Source organism: Alexandromys fortis, unplaced genomic scaffold, assembly GCF_014885135.2.
Source record: "Alexandromys fortis isolate MF-2015 unplaced genomic scaffold, M_Fortis_MF-2015_v1.1 scaffold_79, whole genome shotgun sequence".
Classification (NCBI taxonomy): domain Eukaryota; kingdom Metazoa; phylum Chordata; class Mammalia; order Rodentia; family Cricetidae; genus Alexandromys; species Alexandromys fortis.
The window spans coordinates 174,628-196,986 of NW_026067964.1; the positions used below are offsets into that span (position 1 = coordinate 174,628).

General features: G+C 45.2%; 1 protein-coding gene and 1 pseudogene across 1 annotated transcript in view; one reads left to right on the forward strand and one right to left on the reverse strand.

The window, feature by feature from the left end:
* Mccc2 (methylcrotonyl-CoA carboxylase subunit 2) overlaps positions 1-22,359 on the forward strand; it is a 65,239-nt gene that overhangs the window by 36,225 nt on the left and 6,655 nt on the right. The window contains exons 8-16 of the mRNA XM_050153855.1: positions 3,135-3,199; positions 7,030-7,129; positions 7,229-7,324; positions 10,649-10,721; positions 13,536-13,612; positions 14,746-14,812; positions 18,284-18,440; positions 18,795-18,909; positions 20,764-20,849. Coding sequence (XP_050009812.1) covers positions 3,135-3,199; positions 7,030-7,129; positions 7,229-7,324; positions 10,649-10,721; positions 13,536-13,612; positions 14,746-14,812; positions 18,284-18,440; positions 18,795-18,909; positions 20,764-20,849 — 836 coding nt within the window. The remainder of the gene's footprint in view (positions 1-3,134; positions 3,200-7,029; positions 7,130-7,228; positions 7,325-10,648; positions 10,722-13,535; positions 13,613-14,745; positions 14,813-18,283; positions 18,441-18,794; positions 18,910-20,763; positions 20,850-22,359) is intronic.
* Positions 3,640-3,707, reverse strand: LOC126508602 (uncharacterized; annotated as a pseudogene).

Here is a 22,359-nt window from a genome sequence, read left to right on the forward strand (position 1 = left end):
GACAGGGACACACTGTTTACCTCTGACTGGCCTAGAATTCACTATGTAGATCAATCAGGCCTTGAACTCACAGAGATCCTCCTGTCTCTGCTAGTATTAAAGGTATGTGCCATGTCTGGTTCCACCATTCTCTTTGTTGAGTCTTGAGTCTTAAGAATTTGACCATACTAGGTTATATATAGTATTAATTTTGGGTAAAATGTTGAGAAATATGCTTTTGTGTGCCTCCATGTACATAATGAAATTTTGGAAAAGACAGAATAAATGCAGAGTGGAAGAAACATGAAATAATTTTGACTTTTTGAGAATTTTGGAATGCCCTAGCTTATTCTAGAAGGTGTTTTGAGCTGGATATCACAGTACACACTGTATTCATAACAGTTAGAAAGTAGAGGCAGGAGGATCAGAAACAACAAAACATTTATTCAGACATAATCTTCACATTATGGATGGGAAACATGTGAGGCACACACAAAAATATGATTCCATGTTTGAGAATATTTAAGGGAGCCAAATCCATGGCGATAGAAAGTAGAATAGTGGCTGTCAGGATCTAGGAGGGAGAGTAATGGGAATGGCTGCTGCTGAGTGGGAGTTGCCTCTGGGAGTGATGGAATATTCTGGAATGACAATGACTGCACAATTTTGTGATTACCAGAAAAACCTCTGAAATGTATGGCTTAAAATGGCGGACCTCAAGGCGTGTCAGTTACTAGTAAGAGCTCATGCAAAGTAAATGTTCCCCATGCAATTTCTAGTAATTATGGAAATGAGGTAGACCAGAAGGAGCTTGTGCTTTAACAGTGGTAACTCTCCAGTGCTGTTTAGGATGCTGGTGTTCTCATGCTGTTTGTGATAAGCTCTCATCAGCTTACTCGCAGAAAATGTGCTCCATTTTTACCTGTGCACTGTGAAAGTACAAACTTCCACAAGTAAAGGTACAAGTGACATTTGAGAAGTTCCATTGGGAGAATTCGTGGCACATAGTGCTGGGATAACACCCGGTGTTTTAGACGCATTCATCTAGGTTGACCCATGGATTCAGGTTTAACTTGACCCAGCAGCCCGAAGTCCTCCAGGTCTGACCTCTGTAAGTGGTCCATGAGAGACAACTTTGTTTAGGGAGGAAGAATCTGAAGCTTCATAGATCTGAGCATTCAGTATCCTGACCCTTGTTTGTAGGCAGTTGAGAAAAGGCTTTGAAGAAGGAGATTCAGGTGCTGTTAGTTCAAGTAGCTTAGTGTGGCTGAAGCAAATGGAGGTTTGAGGGACTTTTTGTTCTCCTGGCTCCTTTCCCACCCTAACTTGCTGTTTGCTACAATGGCTACCTTTCACTCTTCTGACTTTGGTCATCTTCGCACCTGTCAGGGCATCAAACATGCTGTGGGTGTTCAATAAATATTAACTGATGACAGCCATATCCCCCTCCCCCAGAAATTAGTCAGATCTCTGAGAGTAAATATAGTATATCTGTTGTTTATCTTTCTTTATGACTTTAAATATTCAGACGCCTCTTATAATTAGCTATTGTCTGGAGTGAAAGCTCTTTAGCACCGATTTTTTTTTTCTTTTTTGGAAAGAGAACCAATAATTGACTTCTGAGGGTGGAATAATTGAAGGTGAAAATTTTAATTGCCTTTCTGTGGAAAGATATTTTATTTAAAGCAGAGGTTTTGATACAATGAGGAATAACCATCGCTGTACGGTATCTTAGATTAATTCTTGTTATTTTAACACTTCTTTTTATTTCTATCTCCAGAAACAGATTAGTCAGCCCGGTGAAATAGGACTCACCTAATAGTTCCTGTTAGATGAGGTTGGCATTTAGTCCTAAGGGATTTTTTTTTTTAATTTTCTTGTTGTAGCTTCTTGGGCTATAATTAAGTCATTCTTGATTTGTTGTCTGATTTTTCTTTCTGTTTTGGCTCCATCCTGTTAAACCTTAGATTTAAGTAACTTCTACAAGTGATTTTTGTTTTTTTTTAACACCTTAAGATAACTGGATTTTGGGGCTGGAGAGATGGCTCAGAGGTTAAGAGCATTGCCTCCTATTTCAAAGGTCCTGAGTTCAATTCCCAGCAACCACATGGTGGCTCACAACCATCTATAATGGGGTCTGGTGCCCTCTTCTGGCCTGCAGGCATACACATAGACAGAATATTGCATACATAATAAATAAATAAATATTTTTTAAAAACCTGGATTTTATAGCCCTGGTTATTGAATATTTGAAGATGAACGAATCACATCCTCACCCTTGAGGAACCCATAGTATAGAGCTGATAAGAGAAACATGTACAGATTGCTGAAATACAGATTGGAGAGTAGCATGTAAACATGGAAGTGGAATTCTTACCACGGATAGGCCAGTGTCTGAGTTAGGGTTTCTATTGTTATGAAGAGAGACTATGACCACAACAACTCTTATAAAGGAAAATGTTTAATTGGGTGGCTTGCTTCCAGTTCAGAGGTTAAGTTATTATCATCATGGTGGGGAGCTTGGCAGCATGCAGGCAGACATGGTGCTGGAGCTGATAGTGCCACAACTTGCAGAGAACAGGAAATAGTCTGAGTGTCACTCTGAGCAAAGCTTGAGCATAGGAGACCTTCAAGCCCGCCCCCACAGTGAAACACTTCCTTCCACAAGGCTCTACCTACTCCAACAAAGCCACATCTCCTAATTGTGCCAATCCCCTTGGGGGGCATTTTTTTTTTTCCACCACCGCCAGCATTGCTTGGTTAATGTCCTAGGGTGTCATCACCGTGAGGACTCCTGCAGGCCAATGAGAGCTCATTTGGTGGGTGAAAGAAGGGATCCCAGGCAGTCAGGGATGTGCTCACAACTCCAAGGCTTTAAGGTGTGTTGGGTAGCATCACGAAGAGCAGGGTGGACATCCAGGTTGCATCGTTTATCCAGGAGCTGTGGGCAACTCTTCGTGAGTCTGGACTTAGATTTCCCATCTGTAGACTGGGATACTATTCTCCCACTTTGCCTGGAGGTGGAATGAGAAAGGACAGTCATCTTCAGCTCTGTGGAAGGAAGAATGCAGTGAAGTCAGGCTAGGCGATATGCTTGTTAGTACCGCAGTTCTTGTCTTCAGTGAACTAGTCTCACCGTGGTTTTATCCTCGTAGGTGAAGGCAGCTACTGGAGAGGAGGTGTCTGCTGAGGATCTTGGAGGTGCTGACCTTCACTGCAGGTAAGGCAGGAGCCATATTTCCCTTCCAGGATCAATGGTCATTTTGTTTGTGTAAAGGAAGTTTTACATTATTTTTTTTTTACCTTGTGCTTATCTTGCCAGATCAAGCCGTAGTTTTGTTTGCTCCCACTCTGCGGTTCTGGGTTTAGATCTCTGGACTGTAGAATAGTGTTTCAAGTGAGAGTGTCAGCTGCTTTAAAAAAAAAAAAAGGAAGGAAGGAAGGAAGAAAAACTTAGTGTGTGTTTGTGCGCCTGCATATGTGGATACACTCATGTATGTGGCTCTGTGTACATGCCATGGGTACATATGGTAGTCAGAGGACAGCCCGTGAGAGTCAAGTCTCCCCCTCTGCCATGTGGGCTCTGGAAATTGATCCAAGGGCTAAGGCTCAGCAGCAGGCATCCTTATCTTCTGAGCCACCTTGTCAGCCCCAGTGTGAGCGCAGAGGCCATGCTAATCTCCTCTGTATTGTTCCATTTTTAGTATACGTGTTGTCAAAGCAAGCACAGTGCCTCGGCTTTTCAGTGAAGCCTGAGAGGCAGTTTCTCATTAACTCCACAAACCTTGCTTGGATGCCTGCTGTACTCCAGGCATGGTTTTATTTTCCGGGTGCGACTGAGGGACTTGGTAGGTGACCTGTAAAGGATGCAGGAGAGGAGATGATGAAGACGATGATAGAAAATGAACTCATCACCTGACATTGAGACAATGGAGTGGGGGGAGGAGATCTGAAACCGGAGCAAGAGGACTCAAACGTTCTTGTAGGCCTGAGAAGCTAGGTGTGTTTGAGAGCTTGCTCAGCAGGCCGTTGGCTGTGAGGGGTCAGAAGCTTGTGGGAAGGAGCTGCATAGAGGTGGCACTTAATTCAAACTGAAAAGTTCACCTTACCCTGCATGCATACAGAGGTCGTCTGTACAGGGTCTAGCTCTGGCTTCTAAAGGGCAGGTAGACCTGACCATCTGGCACAGGACGTCCTCTGCTTTGTGCCTTCATAACCCCAAGGAGACCTGAGACTATGGGAGGAGTCCGGGGCAAGAGAAAAGATGGGTTCTTTCCTGCCATACCTGTTGGCTAGCTTAAGGAGCCTTCATCTCTGTCTTTCCCTCATTCCTCCCTCACTCAGGACTTGTTGAGGGTTGATTGATTGTATTGTTATTAGTGATACATAAGAAAATTTAGACTAGTCCTTGTCCTCAAGAATGTACCGTTTAATTAAGCAGCTAAGAGAAATCAACGAATTAAACATTTACAAAGTAAGTGTGCAGACATGCATCCAGTCTTAGCTAAAGGTTGAAAGAAAGATGGTTTTAGACATCCTAGGGTGGATTGGTGTTGTCAGCAGTGTTTAGAGACCTGCGCTGCCTGAGTTGGGGCAGAAACTCGAGTGCTTCAGGGAGCTTAGCTCTCGGAGCTCAGGGTGGTGCTGCAGAGCCTCTGTCCAGTTTCTGACTATTGCACGAGACTGGCTGGTGATCTGCTTGGTTGGTGATGCTCCTACCTGGAGAGACCTGGCCGAAGGAAGAAGAAGCGTGAGTTAGGGCATACGACAAAATGGATTTCTGTTTGTTGGTAGGAGAAAGAGAGAAAGGTAGTATTTGGGGATCATTAATTTTTGTAAAATTTTGGCAGTCATAAAGGGAAGAAACTGTAGGCAGTCTATCGAGTGTCAGGGTAGGTATGGACCCTGGAATTTAGCTTCTGTTTGTCTCTCTGACTACTCTTGTGACTTAAACAAGGTGACTAACCTGTTTGAGGCCCGTCTGCTTGTGTGTAAGGTAAAGATTGGAATAGAACCTTCATCATCAAATATCCATTAGCATTACTTTTTGATGGCTCAGCAAGTGGAGCTTGCCTTGCAAACCTGACAGCTTCAGTTCAAGCCCTAGGATTATGGTGGAGAAAGAACAGACTCCCAAAAGTTAAAATTATTTTCTGGCCTCTGCTTTTGGGCCTTGGCATGAGTGCTTTTGTGTATACACACACACATGCACCACATATACACACACACACACACACTAATAATAACAAGTAAATAAAATCCACAAAACCAGTGTTAAAGCTGGGCACACCTGTAATCCCAGGATTTAGGAGGCTAAGGAGGATTAATCGCCTGTCTCATTTTAAAAAGAAACACAAGGCTAGTCACAAACTGCTGTGAGTTCTCTGCCATCTTAAAAGCACATTTACACCTGCTTAGTCATCATTAAGAGTTAATTTTAAATAACGATTTATGTAGTGTCTCAACCAAAATGTCTCTTTCCTGTTAGGGCAAATTTCAGGCATCTTTTATAGGAAAGCATTGCATTTTAAAAGTTTGGCTAAATTAGAATCTTCCTGCTGCTTCCATTTCTACCAAATCGCAGTACAGCTAGAAGTCAGTAGCTACAGCTGCCATTATGTGTGAAGCATTGTGAACGAATTTGGGTTGTAAAATATGTGTAGGAGCTGAAGGCTGCCGTGTGCTCTGGAGGAGTAAGCGTTGTCTCTGCTCTTACTTAGGACACCAGAACAACTCCCGAAAGTGGGACAGATTCTCTAGACAAGACATCAAAACAGCTTGTAGTGGTTTACGCATAAAATGAACCAAAATTCTGTGGGCTTTTTCCTATTATATATTTTCTGTCTGTCTCTACTGTTTTTGGCTTTTTTTTTTTTTTTTTTTTTTTTGAGACAGGGTCTCTCCATTATGTAACCCTGGCTTGTCCTGGAACTCACTGAGTAGAACAGGTTGACCTCAGACTCAGAGATCCGCCTGCCTCTGCCATTGGAGTGCTGCCATTAAGGTGTGTGCCACCACACCTAGCTTGACTTTACCTATTTTTAAATGTGTTTTATTAACAAGTCTCTATCCCTCCTTTGAATGCGCATTTTCCCACGTGTATGTGTGTGAATGCGGTCACGTGTGAATGATGAATATGTAGAGCCGAGAGAACAACTTTGAGTGTTGATCCTTGCCTTCTGACGTGTTTACGGGTCCCTTTGTTGTTTTTCTCTTTCTCTGCCAGGCTGACTGGTATATGCTTCCAGGGGTTCTCCTGTCTCTGCCCCCGAGTCTCTTAGCATCGGGAACACAGATGTTTGTATTGTATGCCCTGATTTTATGTGCGTGCTGGAGATTTGAACTTAGGTCCTCATGCTCGCATGACAAGCGCTTTTATGCACTGAGCTATTTCTTCAGCCTGTGACTGTCTTTTGGGGATCCCCCACCCACACTTAGTGTATTCAAGCCTTTTTATTTACTGGAAGAGGGAGCCGACTCTTGTGTCTGACTTGAAGGAAGTCTCAGAGAGAGATAATTGAGACGTCTCACAGCCTTCCTTGTTAAGTGGAGGCCATGGTGGTCCTCTAAAGCCTAGTGGCCAGTGATGTGGTCTCAGAGAGGAGAGACCACTGTGGGCACCTGCACCAAAGGCTCAGCGGGCCTCCCACTGTGTCACGTAACTACACTGTGAAAGCAAGCTAGCTGTGGTTGGGCGTCACATATAATTCTGTTCAAGGGACACAGACTGAGCCTCAGTAGTCCTGTGAACAAGCCCTGGAGTGTTGTAGAAGGCCAGAGTGAGAACTCTGAGGCATGAACCTCCAGTGCAGCTATCGCTGGTCCTAGGGCAGGGCGCTTAGGCTCTGTATCTCTGACTTCCCTCTTTGTAAGACAAGGTTCATGCTCTTTCACCAGGGACACTATGAAAATCAGGTGAGATGGCGTTAATGAAGGTATTTAAGCAGCTAAGGTGCCGAATCATTCTTAGACTGGGGGTATTGGGTACTTAGGGTATTTAATTACGTCCGTTCCCAGCCTTTGCTCACCAGCGTGTGCTTCACTCTGCAGGAAGTCTGGCGTCACTGACCACTACGCTCTGGATGACCACCATGCCCTCCACCTAACAAGGAAGGTTGTGAGGAGTCTCAATTATCAGAAGAAACTGGACGTGAGTAGTAAACCTTCTGTCTTTCCTCTCCCTGTGGAGAGCTTCGGCCTGTGCCCCCGAATACTGTCTTTACACAGAGTCTCTTTGTCCTGTCTGTAGGTTACCGTCGAGCCTTCTGAGGAGCCTTTGTTCCCAGCCGATGAATTGTACGGGATAGTCGGTGCGAACCTTAAGAGAAGCTTTGATGTCCGGGAGGTATGTGGGGAACAGGGTCCAAGCCGTGAGTCCAGCAGCCACCCTTAGGGTTTGTGTTCGTGCAGAGGGACAAGTGTGGGTCTCAGTAAGGAACCATATTATCCAGGAGTGCTGTCTTGGTGTCGTATCTGGTCTCTGGTCTGCAGTAAATACAAGTGAGGAAGGACTCTCTGTGGCTGGGGAGTTCTCACTGTACCGCAAGGATGCTAGGTTTGTTCATGGATGAGACTTGATGGTACCGTGGGCCGTGAGAATGATTGAGGGCAGTCGCACCATTTTCAACTGTTTTTCCTCAGTGTTCTTGTTTTGCAAAATAGACAAAATGTCAGTAAGTTGTTGGGAGAGAAAAACATGCCTTTTTAGATCAGTATGACATTAGCAGAGTAGACGATTATAGTTGGAGACGTTGCTATGGTGACAGGTTGTGACACAGCCTTCTGTAATCCAGAGGGACAGTTTTCAGTGTTTGCTTAGAGTGTGTAGGCTTTGATTTCCTTCAGGTCTCCATAGCTGGCAGAATAAATTTTAAATTTAGGAAATCATCTTAATGAGATCCTATGCCAGAGATTTAATATCTTAAAGTACTTTCCCCTTGACTATAAGACGATTTGGTATTGGTTATGGAGTGGGGTAGCAAGCACAGAAAAGAAAATAGAATTGCTTGTTCTGTCATTCAGAAAGAACAGCCAATATTCTGATATTTGTCTTGATCTGTTTATACAGTTAGCTCTTTATATCTGGGGGTTCTGTGTACACAGACGTCACCAACCACAACTCAGAAACCCTTGAAAGGGGTATTTTGTCTGCACTGCTCACGTACAGATGTTTTTCTTCTTGTCATTATTCCCTAACAGCATAGTACGACGGCTGTTCGTGTGAAACATTTGTCTTCTTTACTTTGTATAAGTAATCTAGAGATGACTCAGAGTTTACAGGAATATGTACCTAAGTTATATGCAAATAGTAAGGCATTCAGTACAAGGGACTTCAGCATCTCTGGATTTGGGTATGGGACGTGGAACAAGTCCTCATGGATGAGGCATAGCTATATACATTTATATATAGTCTACATAATGTATTTTTGGTGTATGTATATGTACACATATGTTTAATTTCCCCTGTGTATATAATCCTTTTAAAATTCTACTTTTTCTGGTGTAAATTACATATATTATTCCTTATCCTTAAAAAAAAAAAGTCTCAGCTGGGCAGTGGTGGTGCATACCTTTAATCCCAGCACTCGGGAGGCAGAGGCAGGCAGATCTTTGTGAGTTCAAGGCCAGCCTGGTCTACAGAGCTAGTTCCAGGACCGGGCTCCAAAGCTACAGAGAAACCCTGTCTCGAAAAACCAAAAAAAAAAAAAAAAAAAAAAAAAAGTCTCCAGTAATCATTTCTCTATGGCTAACTCCCGGTTCTCACAGTGGTGTCTGGCAACATGGTAGGCAGATTGTTTTTGTTTTCCTTTTGCGTGAATTGCTGAGGGTGTTGTTGTGCTGTAGAGATGCCTACAGATAGTTAAGCAATAGTTTGTTACTATGTTAAATCTTCGATTCTAGAGAAATTCCACTGGTTCTTCACTTTGGCGACATGACTCAGCTACAGACTTTAGAATTAGCTTTTAGCCCGGCTTCCAGTTAAATGCAGACAAAGAAAAGCATGGCACTCACAATCTGCCGAGATGGCTGAGAACCACCTTTTTAGAATAGCCACTTCTTCACTTAGCATTTCCTGTGTACAGATTCCGAACACCAGAGGTGCGGAAGTGAACAGACACCAACCCCTGCCTCATGTGCTTTTTATTGTGTTTTAATGGAATCTTCTAGCTTTTGCTGCTTCTTGCTAGCCATTTAGTCTGTTTCCATTTTCCCTATAGTAAATAAGCCTCACAGAGAGGCCTCAATAGCCCATGGAGTTGCAGTAATGCCGGATGCTGAGCTGCAAAAGCTGGGCTTTGGGTCTTATTCTCTCAGTCAGATGCAGGGGGGACCTCACCTTTCTGAATATTGGTTTCTCCTGCTAGAATTGAGAATATTATCCTATTAATTGTCTGCTCCTGATGTTTGAGTTCTTAAGTTCTTGAAGGTAATTAAGTACTTTATGGATAAGAGTGGTATTAATTAGAAAGCCAGTCAGAGGTGGTTTTACACCGTGACCCAGAAGAACGGCTGTGATGTGTTGATTGCTTGTCAAAAGGTTTGCGTGAAGAGATCTGCAGCACCAAAAGTTGTTTTGGTCCCATATTTAGGAAAATAACTAACAAGTAATTTAAAGCAAGTTTTTGCTGTCTGCAGAGAGAGAGATGCTGGGATGAGCCCCTCATTTTTCAGCGAAGGAAGCTTGAGTGTTAGAGGGTAATACACACCCTCTCACATGGGTTCTGGGGAAGCGTGGAGTAGGCTTTGTGTCTAAGAGTCTTCTATTTTGGTACTAGGGTTGAAGTCAGGGCCTCAAGCGTGCTGAGCATAGCTCTACTGAAAGATTTGTGTGGTGGAGACTCAAAGATAAACTCTCTAGAAATTTCTGCTCCTTTCAGATGAACAATATATGTAGCTTGTCCTTTCACTGACTCATATTAAGAATCAATAAATGTCTATTGAGGCTTAATAGTAATAAGTTATTTTTTAATCAGACGGTGTGCTTTAGTTATGACTTTAAAAGTTATCCTCGGGCTGGAGAGATGGCTCAGTGGTTAAGAGCATTGCCTGCTCTTCCAAAGGTCCTGAGTTCAATTCCCGGCAACCACATGGTGGCTCACAACCATCTGTAATGAGGTTTCGTGATTAGTCTCCTTGTGGTAGAGCTGGCGTCAGAGCCCCTGTTTGCCTCAGCATCATTTTCACAGGTCCCTTTTCCACCAGTTCGTCTCTTTCCCAGCTGTCAGACCCCTTCTTCATCTACTTGGTGGCATTGAGTAGATGGGAGGTTTTTTTTTTTTTTAATAATTAACTTACCCTGGAACGTCTGGTCACATGTGGAGCCAACCAATATTCCGCGCTTCAAGCCCTTAGCTACGCTCTGGGTTTTCATGGGCCCTTTGAACCCCGCCAAGGCACTGAACCGGCCCCTGGAGCTCTCGGCCTAGCTGCCAGCCTCCAGATTCTCTGCAGTTCTCTTATGTGCAGTCTCACTGTGGAGTTTATTCTGTATCACAGTGGGGGGTGACTTGGGGCACTAACCATGCATGTCAAGGGAAATTCAAGCGGTTTTCTATGTGGCATGGGATTGAAAGTGACATCACTTGAATTGCCTTCCTTATAAATCACTTCAGTGCAGACATGCTTTCGTGATGTAATTTCTCAGTAGCCTTGTTACTTTTCCTCTTAGGTCATTGCTAGAATTGTGGATGGAAGCAGATTCAATGAGTTCAAGGCGTTATACGGAGACACACTAGTTACAGGTACAAAAGCGAAGAGGTGAAAACCACGAACGTTGTCCGTTGCTTCCGAGTAAGTCGTCACTCATCTCAGGGCTCCGTGCACCTGGCGTGAGCTTTGTTATCCACAAAGGCACACACGTGTGAGTCAGTGGCCAGCAGATGCCGCTTCAGACCAAGGGTTTGGACCTGAATGGTTTCCTGCATCCAAAGAGCTTAAAATGACATGGCCAGATGCTGTTGTGTGGACTCTGTGCCCTGTGACTTTGTGGCCTCGCAGTAGCAGGAACAGAGAGCCTTTGTCATGTCATGCTTTTCTTCTCTGAGTAGCAATTATTTCCACGTATTCAGCCTTGTTTCCTTGCTGTTTTACGCTGGTGCATCTGGGGTTTGTGAAATGCGTGGCTTCACAGGAGGCTGTAGAGTGAGTTCAGTTTTTCCACAGCCTCGTTGTGAATAATTTTTGTTTTCTAAGTTTTATTTATTTTTTTAATGGTATGGACGTTTGCCTACATATGTTTATGTATACGATGTACATGCCTGGTGACCATGGAGGCACAGGGCATCGGTTACCCTGGAACTGGAGTTCTAGGAAGTTACGAGCAACCTGATGTGGGTGCTTGGAATTGAACCCATGTCCTCTGCAAGAGCAGTAAGCATTCTTAACCTCAGAGCCATCAGCTCTCTCTTAAGGGATGCAGTCACACACTAGATTGAGAATGCAGGGCTGTGTGCCCTGTCAGGAAGAACAGGGTGTGTGTACAAGTTAGTTCTTCAGTCTACGGTATTGACCCTTTGAAGGAAACTGTTCCAAACAGGTGCTAGACTCGGAGTAACCTTCCAGTGGAAAATGGCAGAACAATTTTTCTGTGAATTTTATAAGACTGTAAAAAGCCTGAAAATGCAGTAATCACTCTGAATAAAACTTATCAGAACAGGAAAAGAGAAGCTACAAAAATCCAAATTGCAGCTGTACTTGGAGGCTTAGGCCTAAATCTTGGCAATTTCTCCTAGCTCAGTTTATGAGTGAGAGAAAGGTAATAAGTGATTAAGAGCTTTTTGTTTGATATATAGACGGGATTTGTCCGCCAGTGGTGCAGGATGTAGTCCTGAAACAAGCCAGGGCTTCTCTTCCTCCTCTAAGATGGATGGGTTGTCCCTGACATCTTTAATGTGTTTGCCTGGTACCTGCTAAGAGACTAACCCTCTTGTATCCCTTTATCAGTGACACAGCCAGTTCCCCCATCTCTGCTCCATTGTACTGGAATCCAAGTGAGGTTGGGGTCAGGGGAGGGACAGTTGAGTAGGCTTGAAGGGGGAGAGTGGAGACCAGATGTCAAGATGCTCGGGTGTCTCTGCAAGCGCTTTAAGGTTTCCTCCAGCCTCCAGACTCACGAGGAGGCCCAGAAGGTTTCTGTGACATCTTGGTTTTTGGTTTGGGTCAGTTCCTCCATGGAGAGGCTGGCACAAGTGGGAGTGTGTGCCCTACTCAGCCTGTGTACCTGTGCCTCGACCCCCACTCCCACCCCACAGGACCTAGGGAGAGCTGAGCATGGAAGTGTTGAAGAGCCTGCAGGGATCGCATCAGGTGCTAGATTTCTATTCCTCTGTCGGCAGGGCAGGACTCAGGGTGGATCACTACACAAACCATTTGGAAGCTTATACCTCTTCCGATGCTTCTCAAGGCTCAATACACTCAGGCCGTTTATCATACATACATAGGCCTCTGGCTGGGCCTTTAGGCCTGAAAAACACAGAGAATCCTACTATGTGGCCATCAAAGCCATACACATGGTTTTGTATCACCAAAAAAAAAAAAAAAAAAAAAAACATGGAATTAAAAAAAACGGGGCAAGGCTAGAGTAAAGAACAAGAGCCTTTCATTCAAAATTCAGCATTCTGACCCAGTTCATATGCGAACATTGTCTGTCTGTCTGTCTGTCTATCTATCTATCTATCTATCTATCTATCTATCTATCTATCTATCTATCTATCTATCTATCTATCTATCTATCTATCTATCGTGTGTGTCCTGCTTTGTGGTGGGTAGCCTAGCTGTGTACTGGAGCCTAGAGGCTGGTCCAGGCAGAGGGCTTTGGCAGAAGGTGCCTTTGACTCACCGTCCAGGTATAGCCAGTAAGTTCCTGGGCTCTGAGCACCTGACACCTGTTTCCAGCTGGACCCAGACTTGATGGAAAGGGGAAAGAATTTGTCTCTAATCAAGTTTGTCTGGTTTGCAAAATGATTAGTTTTTTTCTGAAATCATCTTAAGCACCTGCCTCACAAAATGACAGGCTCTGTTTTTCCCCTTCCCCGTATGTGCATGCATATGGTGTATGTGTGTGTGTGTATGGGGGGGGCGGTGGTTGGTATCCTAATGGAAGTGTTGTCAGTGATAGAAAAATGGGACCCAGGGACAAAGAAGAAAAGATCAAAATATTCTTTTTAAAGAATCAAACTTTAAATAAACATTAAAATATTTAATTTTATTTAATTTAAATTTAAATAAATATTTTAAAAGGAATATTTCAGGACACCCTGAACATTGGGGGCACTCACATGTGTGTTACATGCATATTTTGAAAGAGTCATTTAATCAGACCAAGTAAACATAGATAACCCTACCTAGAGCAAGGATTTTCAAGAAGCATAAATGAAACAAGAAAGCTTTGGAATAAAGAACTGTGACATGCGTTGTATTATACCACAGGCGACCCCTATTCACTTTCCCTCGTTGATCTCAAATTAAAGAGTGTGTCGTATGCATCTGTTGCAAAAAAACAAACAAACAAAAAAACCCTGAAAAGCATAACTTTTTTGTATGTGTTTTCTCTTGAGGATTTGCACGAATATTTGGATACCCCGTCGGCATCATTGGAAACAATGGAGTTTTGTTTTCAGAATCTGCAAAAAAGGCAAGTGCTGTTAAATGCAGGAAGATGTTATGCTTTAACTTAGTTAATTTTGAGGGTCACGTAATAAATGAAAATGTCCTTTATGAGAGCTTCATCGAGTTACCCGGATTTCTTAGCAAGCAGAATACCTGTGTGTGCTTGTTCACGAGTGCTAGCGCTGGACACGGTTTCTATGGCAGCTTACGTCATCGTGGTGTGAGGAGCCTGGCGCAGCAACACCAGGAGGGGTTAGGATTATAATTGCTTGCAGGGAAGTACAAGAAGAAGGCAGGCCCTCCATGCTGGAGAGGTACTGATATCCTGTGTAGGTGGCTCTGAGATGTGACCTCTTGGGCCATCCTTTAACTTTATTTTTTCTTTCAGGGAATGTGCAGGTAGTTGGTCATTGTCACTGCAGTTGTGGCATTGAATGGGGGACTCCCTAGTGCTCTGAGTTTAGGGTTTGGTTTAAGTTTATTGTGTCAGATTTGCCTAAGCTTGTGGAAATATAACTCATGCACTGAACATTGTAACAGCAACAAGAAAGAGTTTAGGGTTTGGTTTAAGTTTATTGTCTCAGATTCGCCTAAGCTTGTGGAAATATAACTCATGCACTGAACATTGTAACAGCAACAAGAAAGGTTTGTCTTCTCTTTTCAGTAAACAAAGCAGTTCCCCTTACTGGTAGACGAACAGGTTTGCAAGTTCTTAGGTTAATCGGGGATGAATCTGTCTTTAAAGAAATGCTTTAGCAATAAAGCTAATTTTTATATTCTGCTATCTATATAGTTTCCTCAACTCAATTATAAAATGAAAACAAGCTCAAAAGAAAGTAGAAATTAGCCAAGCATGTAGTTTACTCCTGTAGTCCTACATGTGGGAGGCGAGGGAAGGGAGTAGGCAGTTCAAGGCCAGCCTGAGCTGTGTGGAGAGACCCTGCCTCAAAAAAATTACCCATAATCACATTACAAAGGACCTTTAAGAGGTCTTTTTGGTGTTTTAAAAGATACCAAATATTCCTGAAATGCCAGCTTAAAGAACACACACGTACACACATGTGCACGCAAGTGTGTAGTTTCTCTGGCTGGCGCGGTAGAATACCTGGTAGGAGTTCAGTAGTTCTAAAGAAAAAGTGTTTTATGCTGTGTTTACAGGGCGCTCACTTTGTCCAGCTGTGCTGCCAGAGAAATATCCCCCTGCTGTTCCTGCAGAACATCACCGGTGAGGAGAAGTTCTTTTGCTCATATGTCCAGAACTGCCCTGTCCTCTGTGGCTCATGTGTTAATGTAGAGAGGATTCACGAATACGGAGTCGTCTGGGATCATCGTATGAGTTCTGAGTGAAGCAGTTTCCAAATCTTGTGTATCGCAAACTTTCAAATGACTTCTCTTGACTCCTGTCCACCTCTCAACCAGGGAGCAGCGTGGTGTGCCCTGTCCTATCTGACACAGTCTCAGTATCCTAGTGATTCCAAGCACATGCCATGGGCATCTCTTTACCTTTTGCCATACAGTTAATTCTGTCTGAAATAACATCAATCAATTATCTATTCTTTGGGGGGTGGGGTGTTGAAATAAGAGCAGCGGGGCTGTGTCCCCAACACCCCGGCCGCTTGGCTAGCTTATGCCCGAAATAACAACACACAAACTGTATTCATTTAAGAACTGCTTGGCCCATGAACTCTAGCTTCTTATTGGCTAGCTCTTACATATTGTTCTAACCCATTTCTAATAATGTGTGTAAGCACCCCAAGGTGTGCTTACCGGGAAGATTCTAACCTATGTCCATGTTGGGTTGGAGCTTCATCGCGTGTGCCTCAGAGAGCAGAGCTATCGGGAGAGCGGAGCATGGCGTCTCTGCTCCAGAGCAGAGCTGTCGAGTCTCTCCGGGAGCAGAGCAGAGTCTGACTTCACTTCCTCCTCCGCCCAGCATCCTATTCTGTTTATTCCACCCACCTATGTTCTAAGCTATGAGGCCAAACAGTTGGTTTATTATAATTAACCAATTACCTTCCTCCATCAGGGGTGTGCACGAACACATTAGAAGGCAGTGGTCAGCTTCAATTATTGTCCCTTAGGAGTTGTCCACCTTGTGTTTTGAGATAGGGTCTCTAGACTGGCTGACCGGTGATCTCTTTGGATCCTCCTTTCCTGTCTTCCCAGCACTGGGAGTACTCCATGCCACTGGGCATTCTATGAGAGTGCCAGGGATGAAACTCCATCCTTGGGTTTCATGGAAAGCCCTTTATTGGCTGAACCATCTCCCCAGTCTTGAAGAGATGTCTTTTGAAAATGTTTGTTTGCATTAAAGCCTGAGGGTTTGCATTTTTTTAAAGAGTGGCGTGACCTGTGTCCAGAGTGAGCTCCTCTATGCCTCTGAACGTTCCGTCCCGTAGATGGTTGTAAGCTGGAGTGGGTTGATTTCAGGGGCCTCTTGATGTAGCGTTTAGAGCTTCTGTGCTCTGCCATTTTGCGTGTTGCATGGTGTTAATGTAGACATGCATCTCAGATACACTGGCTACTAAGGAACTGTCTTTCTTTGGGACAAAGAGACTTTATTTTTTTAGACTGTGTTTTACTGTGTAGCCTAGGCTGGCCTTGAACAGAGTAACTAGACCAGATTAGCCTCGAACTCACACAGATTCCCCTGGCTCCTCTGCCTTCTGGGTTCTAGGATAAAAGACACGCACCACCAACCCAGCAACAAAAAGCCTTTTAATTAGTTGTCACCATGCATACCATCCAGGCCGCTCAGCTTTGAGCAGGTCCTTTTATTGCAATAGTGCAAAATTCATTCTGTGTTGTGCTCAAGGTAGGTTAGATGGTGTGTGTGTGTGTGTTGTTTTGTTTTCCAGGGTTGGGGGTAAAACCCAGGTCCTTAAGCATGATAGATAAGTGCCCTGTCCTGACCTCACCCCCAGCCCTTGATGAACTTCAACAGGAATTAGTTTCAGATGATGGCCTCAGAGTTCCGTGCATGGTGACCTGCTAAGAACAGACAGAAACATCTCTGAAGTTCACTGCTTTTAGGGACCTCATTTCCAACGGTGATTCATCACCAGGAAGTTAAACATTTGCTTAGACAATTTTCCCATTTTCGCTTTGCTTTGCTTGTGCTGTTTTTGGAGCAAAAGCTGAGTTTTGTTTTGTGGCATTGCATTTAAGGGACCTGTGAGATGCTGGCGTGTGTATGGATGGATGCTGTGCCCCTGAATGAATCTGGGGCTCGAGAGAGGCATCTTAGCTAGGGATGGAAGTGTAAGTTTGGTCAGACTGAATAGAGAAGAAGAGAAGGCTCAGGGAAGTCTTCAAGCAGCTTTGGTGTTTCTGTCCCTGTCCCCCTACTTTTTTGTTATGCAAACAGATTTTTTTTTTTAAAGGGAAACTAAGAACTCCCAAGAGTGGGAAGGGCTCTCAGGGAAGAAGTCTACCATTTTGTTTTGTTTGTTTTTGTTTTCTACAGAGTTAAGAACATCAGGAGATCGAAAGCATGATTGAACAGGGTTTTTTGTGTTTGTGTGTTTGTTTGGTTTGTGTGTGTGTGTGTGTATGTGCATGTGTGAGTGCGTGCATGCCGGTGTGTGCATGTTTACATGGTAGGAAGATTTGAGAAAACCAGATGAAGTGGCTTTTTCTCTTCTTTTGGAGGCAGATTGTCTGCAGAGTTGGTAAGGCGAGGGCTTGACGAGAGCTAATTCTTGGGGGCAGCTGTGATAGAATGTTCTAGAGAGTCAGGATGCATCTAATAAAGCAGTTCTGAGCTGTTCCAAAGAGCGGCTGGAGTGACAGACCTCAGCAAAGGCAATGGGCCCGCTGTGGTCCCCCCAGTGTCCCGGCGCATCCCGCCGTGGTCCCCCCAGTGTCCCGGCGCATCCCGCTGTGGTCCCCCCAGTGTCGCATCCCGCTGTGGTCCCCCCAGTGTCGCATCCCGCTGTGGTCCCTCCCTCGGGATGCCGGACTGAATTTGATGACACGATGCTGGGGATGCGCCCACCAATGACACAGTCAGTCAGACAAGGAAGTCTACATATGTAGGGGAAAGAACTGCCTCCCCAAGAGCCTCGGGCTGGGAGGAAGAAAGACACTGAAACCTGACTTCGCGGTTCTCAGAGAGAAGGATGGCCCCTGTCGTGGGATGCATGCTACAGCTGCAGAGTGCTTTCCCCTGAGCTGGGGCTTGAGGAAACAGAGGAATTCTGTAATTACCAAGGAAAACCGTTTTTTAAATTTTGCTGTTGAGCCCCTGGCAGGGACTCGGCCTCCCCATGAAACATTAATCTTCATTTCATCAAAGTTTTAAGCAGTACTGCCAAAGGAGCAGTCTTTATTTTAAACCAGGTCAGTGGATATGGAAACCTTCCAGGCTGGCCGGCCGGGCGGGACCTTTCCTGTGGCCTTGTCACAGTCTCTCCCATCAAGCCTCAGCTTTGAGATGTTTTCCTGATGACGGATTGCTTCTGTCTGCTGCTTGAAGATCTGTGTGTATTGAAACAAAGTGTCTTAAGGACATCTGAGGGGAGGAATTTTCATTTCCACCCTTTCAAGCACACGTTGGGGTATGGACTTCTCACGTGACTATTTTGTTAGTGTCAGAAGCGTCATAGTATAGTTGGTTTAAGCCAGGACTTGATCAGGAATTGATTCCTGCGTGCGCATCCGTTGCTCAAAGCTGTGTTTTTGTTTTCTCTCCTAGGATTCATGGTTGGTAGAGACTATGAAGCTGAAGGGATTGCTAAAGATGGTGCCAAGATGGTGGCTGCTGTAGCCTGTGCCAAAGTGCCTAAGATCACTGTCATTATTGGGGGATCCTATGGGGCCGGAAACTACGGCATGTGTGGCAGAGCATACAGGTGGGTGGGCGCCACAGCGTTCTTTGAAAGAATTGCAGATGGTCATGTTAAAGCCAGGCAGTGGTGGTACATGCCTGTCATCCTAGCTCTTAGCGGGTGGAGGTAGGGGGGATCGAGAGTTCAAGGCCAGCCTCGCTATATAGCAAATTTGACACCTGCTTGGGCTACAGAAGACCCTGTATGCAAACAAAACAAAAGTAAACAATCAGTTTATTCCAGACCTGGAGTCTGAAATGACACTCGGCACACTCAGCCTTTAATCTGGAGTGGGCTTGGCTTACAGGCCTTTGCCACCATGCCTGACTGCACTGGACAAGCATGGACAAGCGTGATGATTCCTTTCTTTCTCCCCAGCCCAAGATTTCTCTACATGTGGCCAAATGCACGTATCTCGGTGATGGGCGGAGAGCAGGCAGCCACCGTGCTAGCCACCGTGGCAAAAGACCAGAAGGCACGGGAGGGAAAGCAGGTGGGTGACCCCTTCCTCGTGTGGGTCTGGCTGTCACTGGCAGAGCACCCAGGCTACCTGTGCGCCCCCGGGGAGGGTGTTGAGGCTCCACTCTCTGGTGCTAAGCATGCCGGGCAAGCATGGCACCACCAACCTGTACCTGCAGCCCCAGAAATTCCTGAGTACTAGACACAGACACACTGGCTTCTTACTCTTCTGTAACTGGCGAGATCTCAGGAAATCCATTTACTCCTTTTTGGCCCTATGGCTATGTGTTCTTGCTATGGCTTATGTGCGCTATTGTCTCATCAGAGGAAAGGAATGGGACACCTACTTGGTGTGTGACATGGGCTTTGCCCTGCCAGCAGGGATCATGTGATCAGTGATGGGATCTGCAGAACTGGGATGGTGCAAAGCCACTCGTGTCTCTCACCCCTCCTTGTCTGTGTGTGTGTGTGTGTGAATGCACACATCCATGTATGAGAATGTCAGTGCATGGGAGGTCAGGATAACCTCTGGTATTGTCCTCACCTTTCACCTTGTTTAGACACGGTCTCTTTTGTTGTTTTTCTGCTGGGTACGCGAGGCTAGCTCTTTGTGAGCTCTCAGGGAGTCTCCTGTCTCCCCTCATCTCCCCACAGAAGTGCTGGGATTGCAGTTTGTGCTGCCTGTCCAGCTGTTACATGGGTTCTAAGGATTGAATTCAGGTCCTCGTGGTTTTTGCGGCAAGGGCTTTTACCTACTAACCTCTCTCCCCAGCCTGCCTCTTGGTCTCGACCTGGCAGCAGGAACTCTGTAGACTTAAGTTGGTGTCTTAAATTCACTTTAGTGCCAGCTAAAGCTAAGTGGTAGCTTTGCTTTGTGTGTGTGCCTGGGTGGAGGAGGCCAAACTGGGTGCTGTTGCTACTGTAGGTGGTGGAGTAAGTCTGTCTGGTGTTTTGAAGGAATGTTTGAACTTGAGCAAACAAAACAGTCCCTTGCTAAGTAACCAGTCTTCGGTTCATTTGATGTATAGATATTTAAATCATTCCTTTTCATATATGCAAATGCAGTGCCAGAGGGTCTCCCTCCAGTGGCTATTCACCTCTACACTTAAGTGTGTGTGAGAAGGGGTGAGGCTTGCGTGAAGTAAGTTTTTTAAGTATAGCTGTTTATTTGCTTATTTATTTTGATGCCAGGAGTTGAAGCCAAATGCTAGGCAAGTGGTGTACATCCCTAACCCAAGAATATTTCAAAGTTGAAAAAATGTATTCTCACCGGGCGACGGTGGCGCATGCCTTTAATCCCAGCACTCGGGAGGCAGAGGCAGGCGGATCTCTGTGAGTTCGAGGCCAGCCTGGTCTACAAGAGCTAGTTCCAGGACAGGCTCCAAAATCACAGAGAAACCCTGTCTCGAAAAAAAAAATGTATTCTCCTATAATTAAAGATCTAGGATTAAAGGTGTGCTCCACTATGCCTGGTCTTCTCGATCTTGTTGGTTTCTCTGTGTTGCCCTGGCTGTTCTGGAACTTGCTCTGGAGATCAGAGAGATCCACCTGCCTCTGCCTCCCAAGTGTGCTAGACTTAAAAGTGTGCGCCACCACACTGGCCCTTCTTTTTAGCTTGAGATTGTTAAAGCATTTTAATTATATGATATGACTTATATCAACTATTGTACCCTGGAGGAACACAGTGACGTGTGACATCTTGGTTTTAGCTTTGTGTTGTATGGCCTCAGTGTGGTGTCTGATGACGGCTAAACCTGTCCCAGGCAAGATCATATATGTTAAAGCATCATTTGCAGTCTGTCTCTGTGCAAACGTTACTTGCACCCTAACATCTTTATCCAGAGGAGTCAGTCCCAGGGACGCTGACTTCCTGTCTCTTTTCTTTCAGTTCTCCAGTGCTGAGGAGGCAGCTTTGAAAGAACCTATCATTAAAAGGTTTGAAGAGGAAGGAAACCCTTACTACTCCAGTGCGAGGTGAGTGCAGGCCTTCTCTCTGCCCCTGAGGGGGCTCCTGGCATCCGGGGCAGCAGCTTCACAGAGACCTGAGCTCTTGGGATGGTTGACCTTCAAAGGGCATTAATATAGTGTCTGGCTAGGCGTGGTGGTGCAAACCAGACATCCTGCCATTTGGGCATCTCTGGCAGGAGAATTGAAGTTTGAAGTCTGCTTGTGCTGTATAAAAAGACCTTGTTTAAATAACAAAACTATTGCCTGGACAAACGGGTTACTCTTACACTATCATTCATTCATGCTAAACTGCCGCCCCCCTCCCAGGCTTCCTTGCTCTGTAGCCCCACCTCCGTTTCCCACACAGCCCACCCCAGTTAGGGTATCCACAGAGTGGTATGGCTTTGTAGCCAGAGGTGGACCTTGTAAGGAGCCGAGAATAAGGGTTCTAATCCTTACATATTCCGGAGCTGCTCCTAACCTCTGCTTGAGCACATGGATTTCCATGTGGCCCTCCTGGTGTTTTGGCAAGCAGGATACCGACTGATCACCGATTGGCACTGGCTAACAAGTGTGCTTGCATGCTCAGAAGGTGATTAGTCACAGCCGGGGTCCACATGTCAGTGCCAAGTAATTACCTCAGACACCATTGCGGCGGCTGTTGCCTGTTTGTTTTCTGCGCGGCATAATCATAATGAGGTAATAAATTCTCGCTGTCTGTCCCAGCTGGGGACTGCTGGGATGGGCTTTCAGATGGTTTTTCCAATGACTGTAATGTTCAGCGTTATGAAGACTAATCTAAGCCATGCCTTCTCTCTTCCCTTGGGCAGAAGGAGAAAAGAATAAATACCAGTGTCTTCTAAAATTAGGTTATGTCTTGAATCATGCCCTTTACTGGCTAGGGCAGACTGGAGAGAAGCGGGGAAGAAAATGGGAAGCTTAGAATCCATTTCAGTCATTGGAATTCATCCCCATGGTCAGCATTGCTCTTGGCAGTAGAGTACAAAGACTAAAGTGTATTGTTAATCAGTTTGAGTTCAAATAATAACATCTGAGATTTGTTGTTGTTTGGCAACAGATTTCATTACCGCCCAAACTGGCTGAGTAAGAACTGGCTAAGTGTCAGGATGATCTTGAGCTCCTGAGCCCCCTCCCTGTTTCCACCTCTGGGATGACAGGTGTCTCTCAGGTGTCCCCAGCACAGTTTCTGCAGTGCTGGGACTGGGGTCAAACCCAGGGCCTCTAGCATGGTGGATCAGCACTCTACCATCTGAGCTACGCCCTGAGCGTATTTGTGTGCCGCGTACAGCGGCCCTGGTCTGCGCTCTGTGCGCTAGACCCCAGTTTGCGAGCTTTGGGCAAGGGGCTGGAGGTTGAGAACACAGACGCAGAGACAGACCAACACGCAGACCTTTACACACTGATAGCAAAGCCCCTCTTTATTAGCACCATGTAGGCTTAAATACACTGCAGTCAATGGCCAACAGGTGAAAATCCCATCCTTTGAGCCTCTAAGCTAGGAACAGCTTCTAGTAAC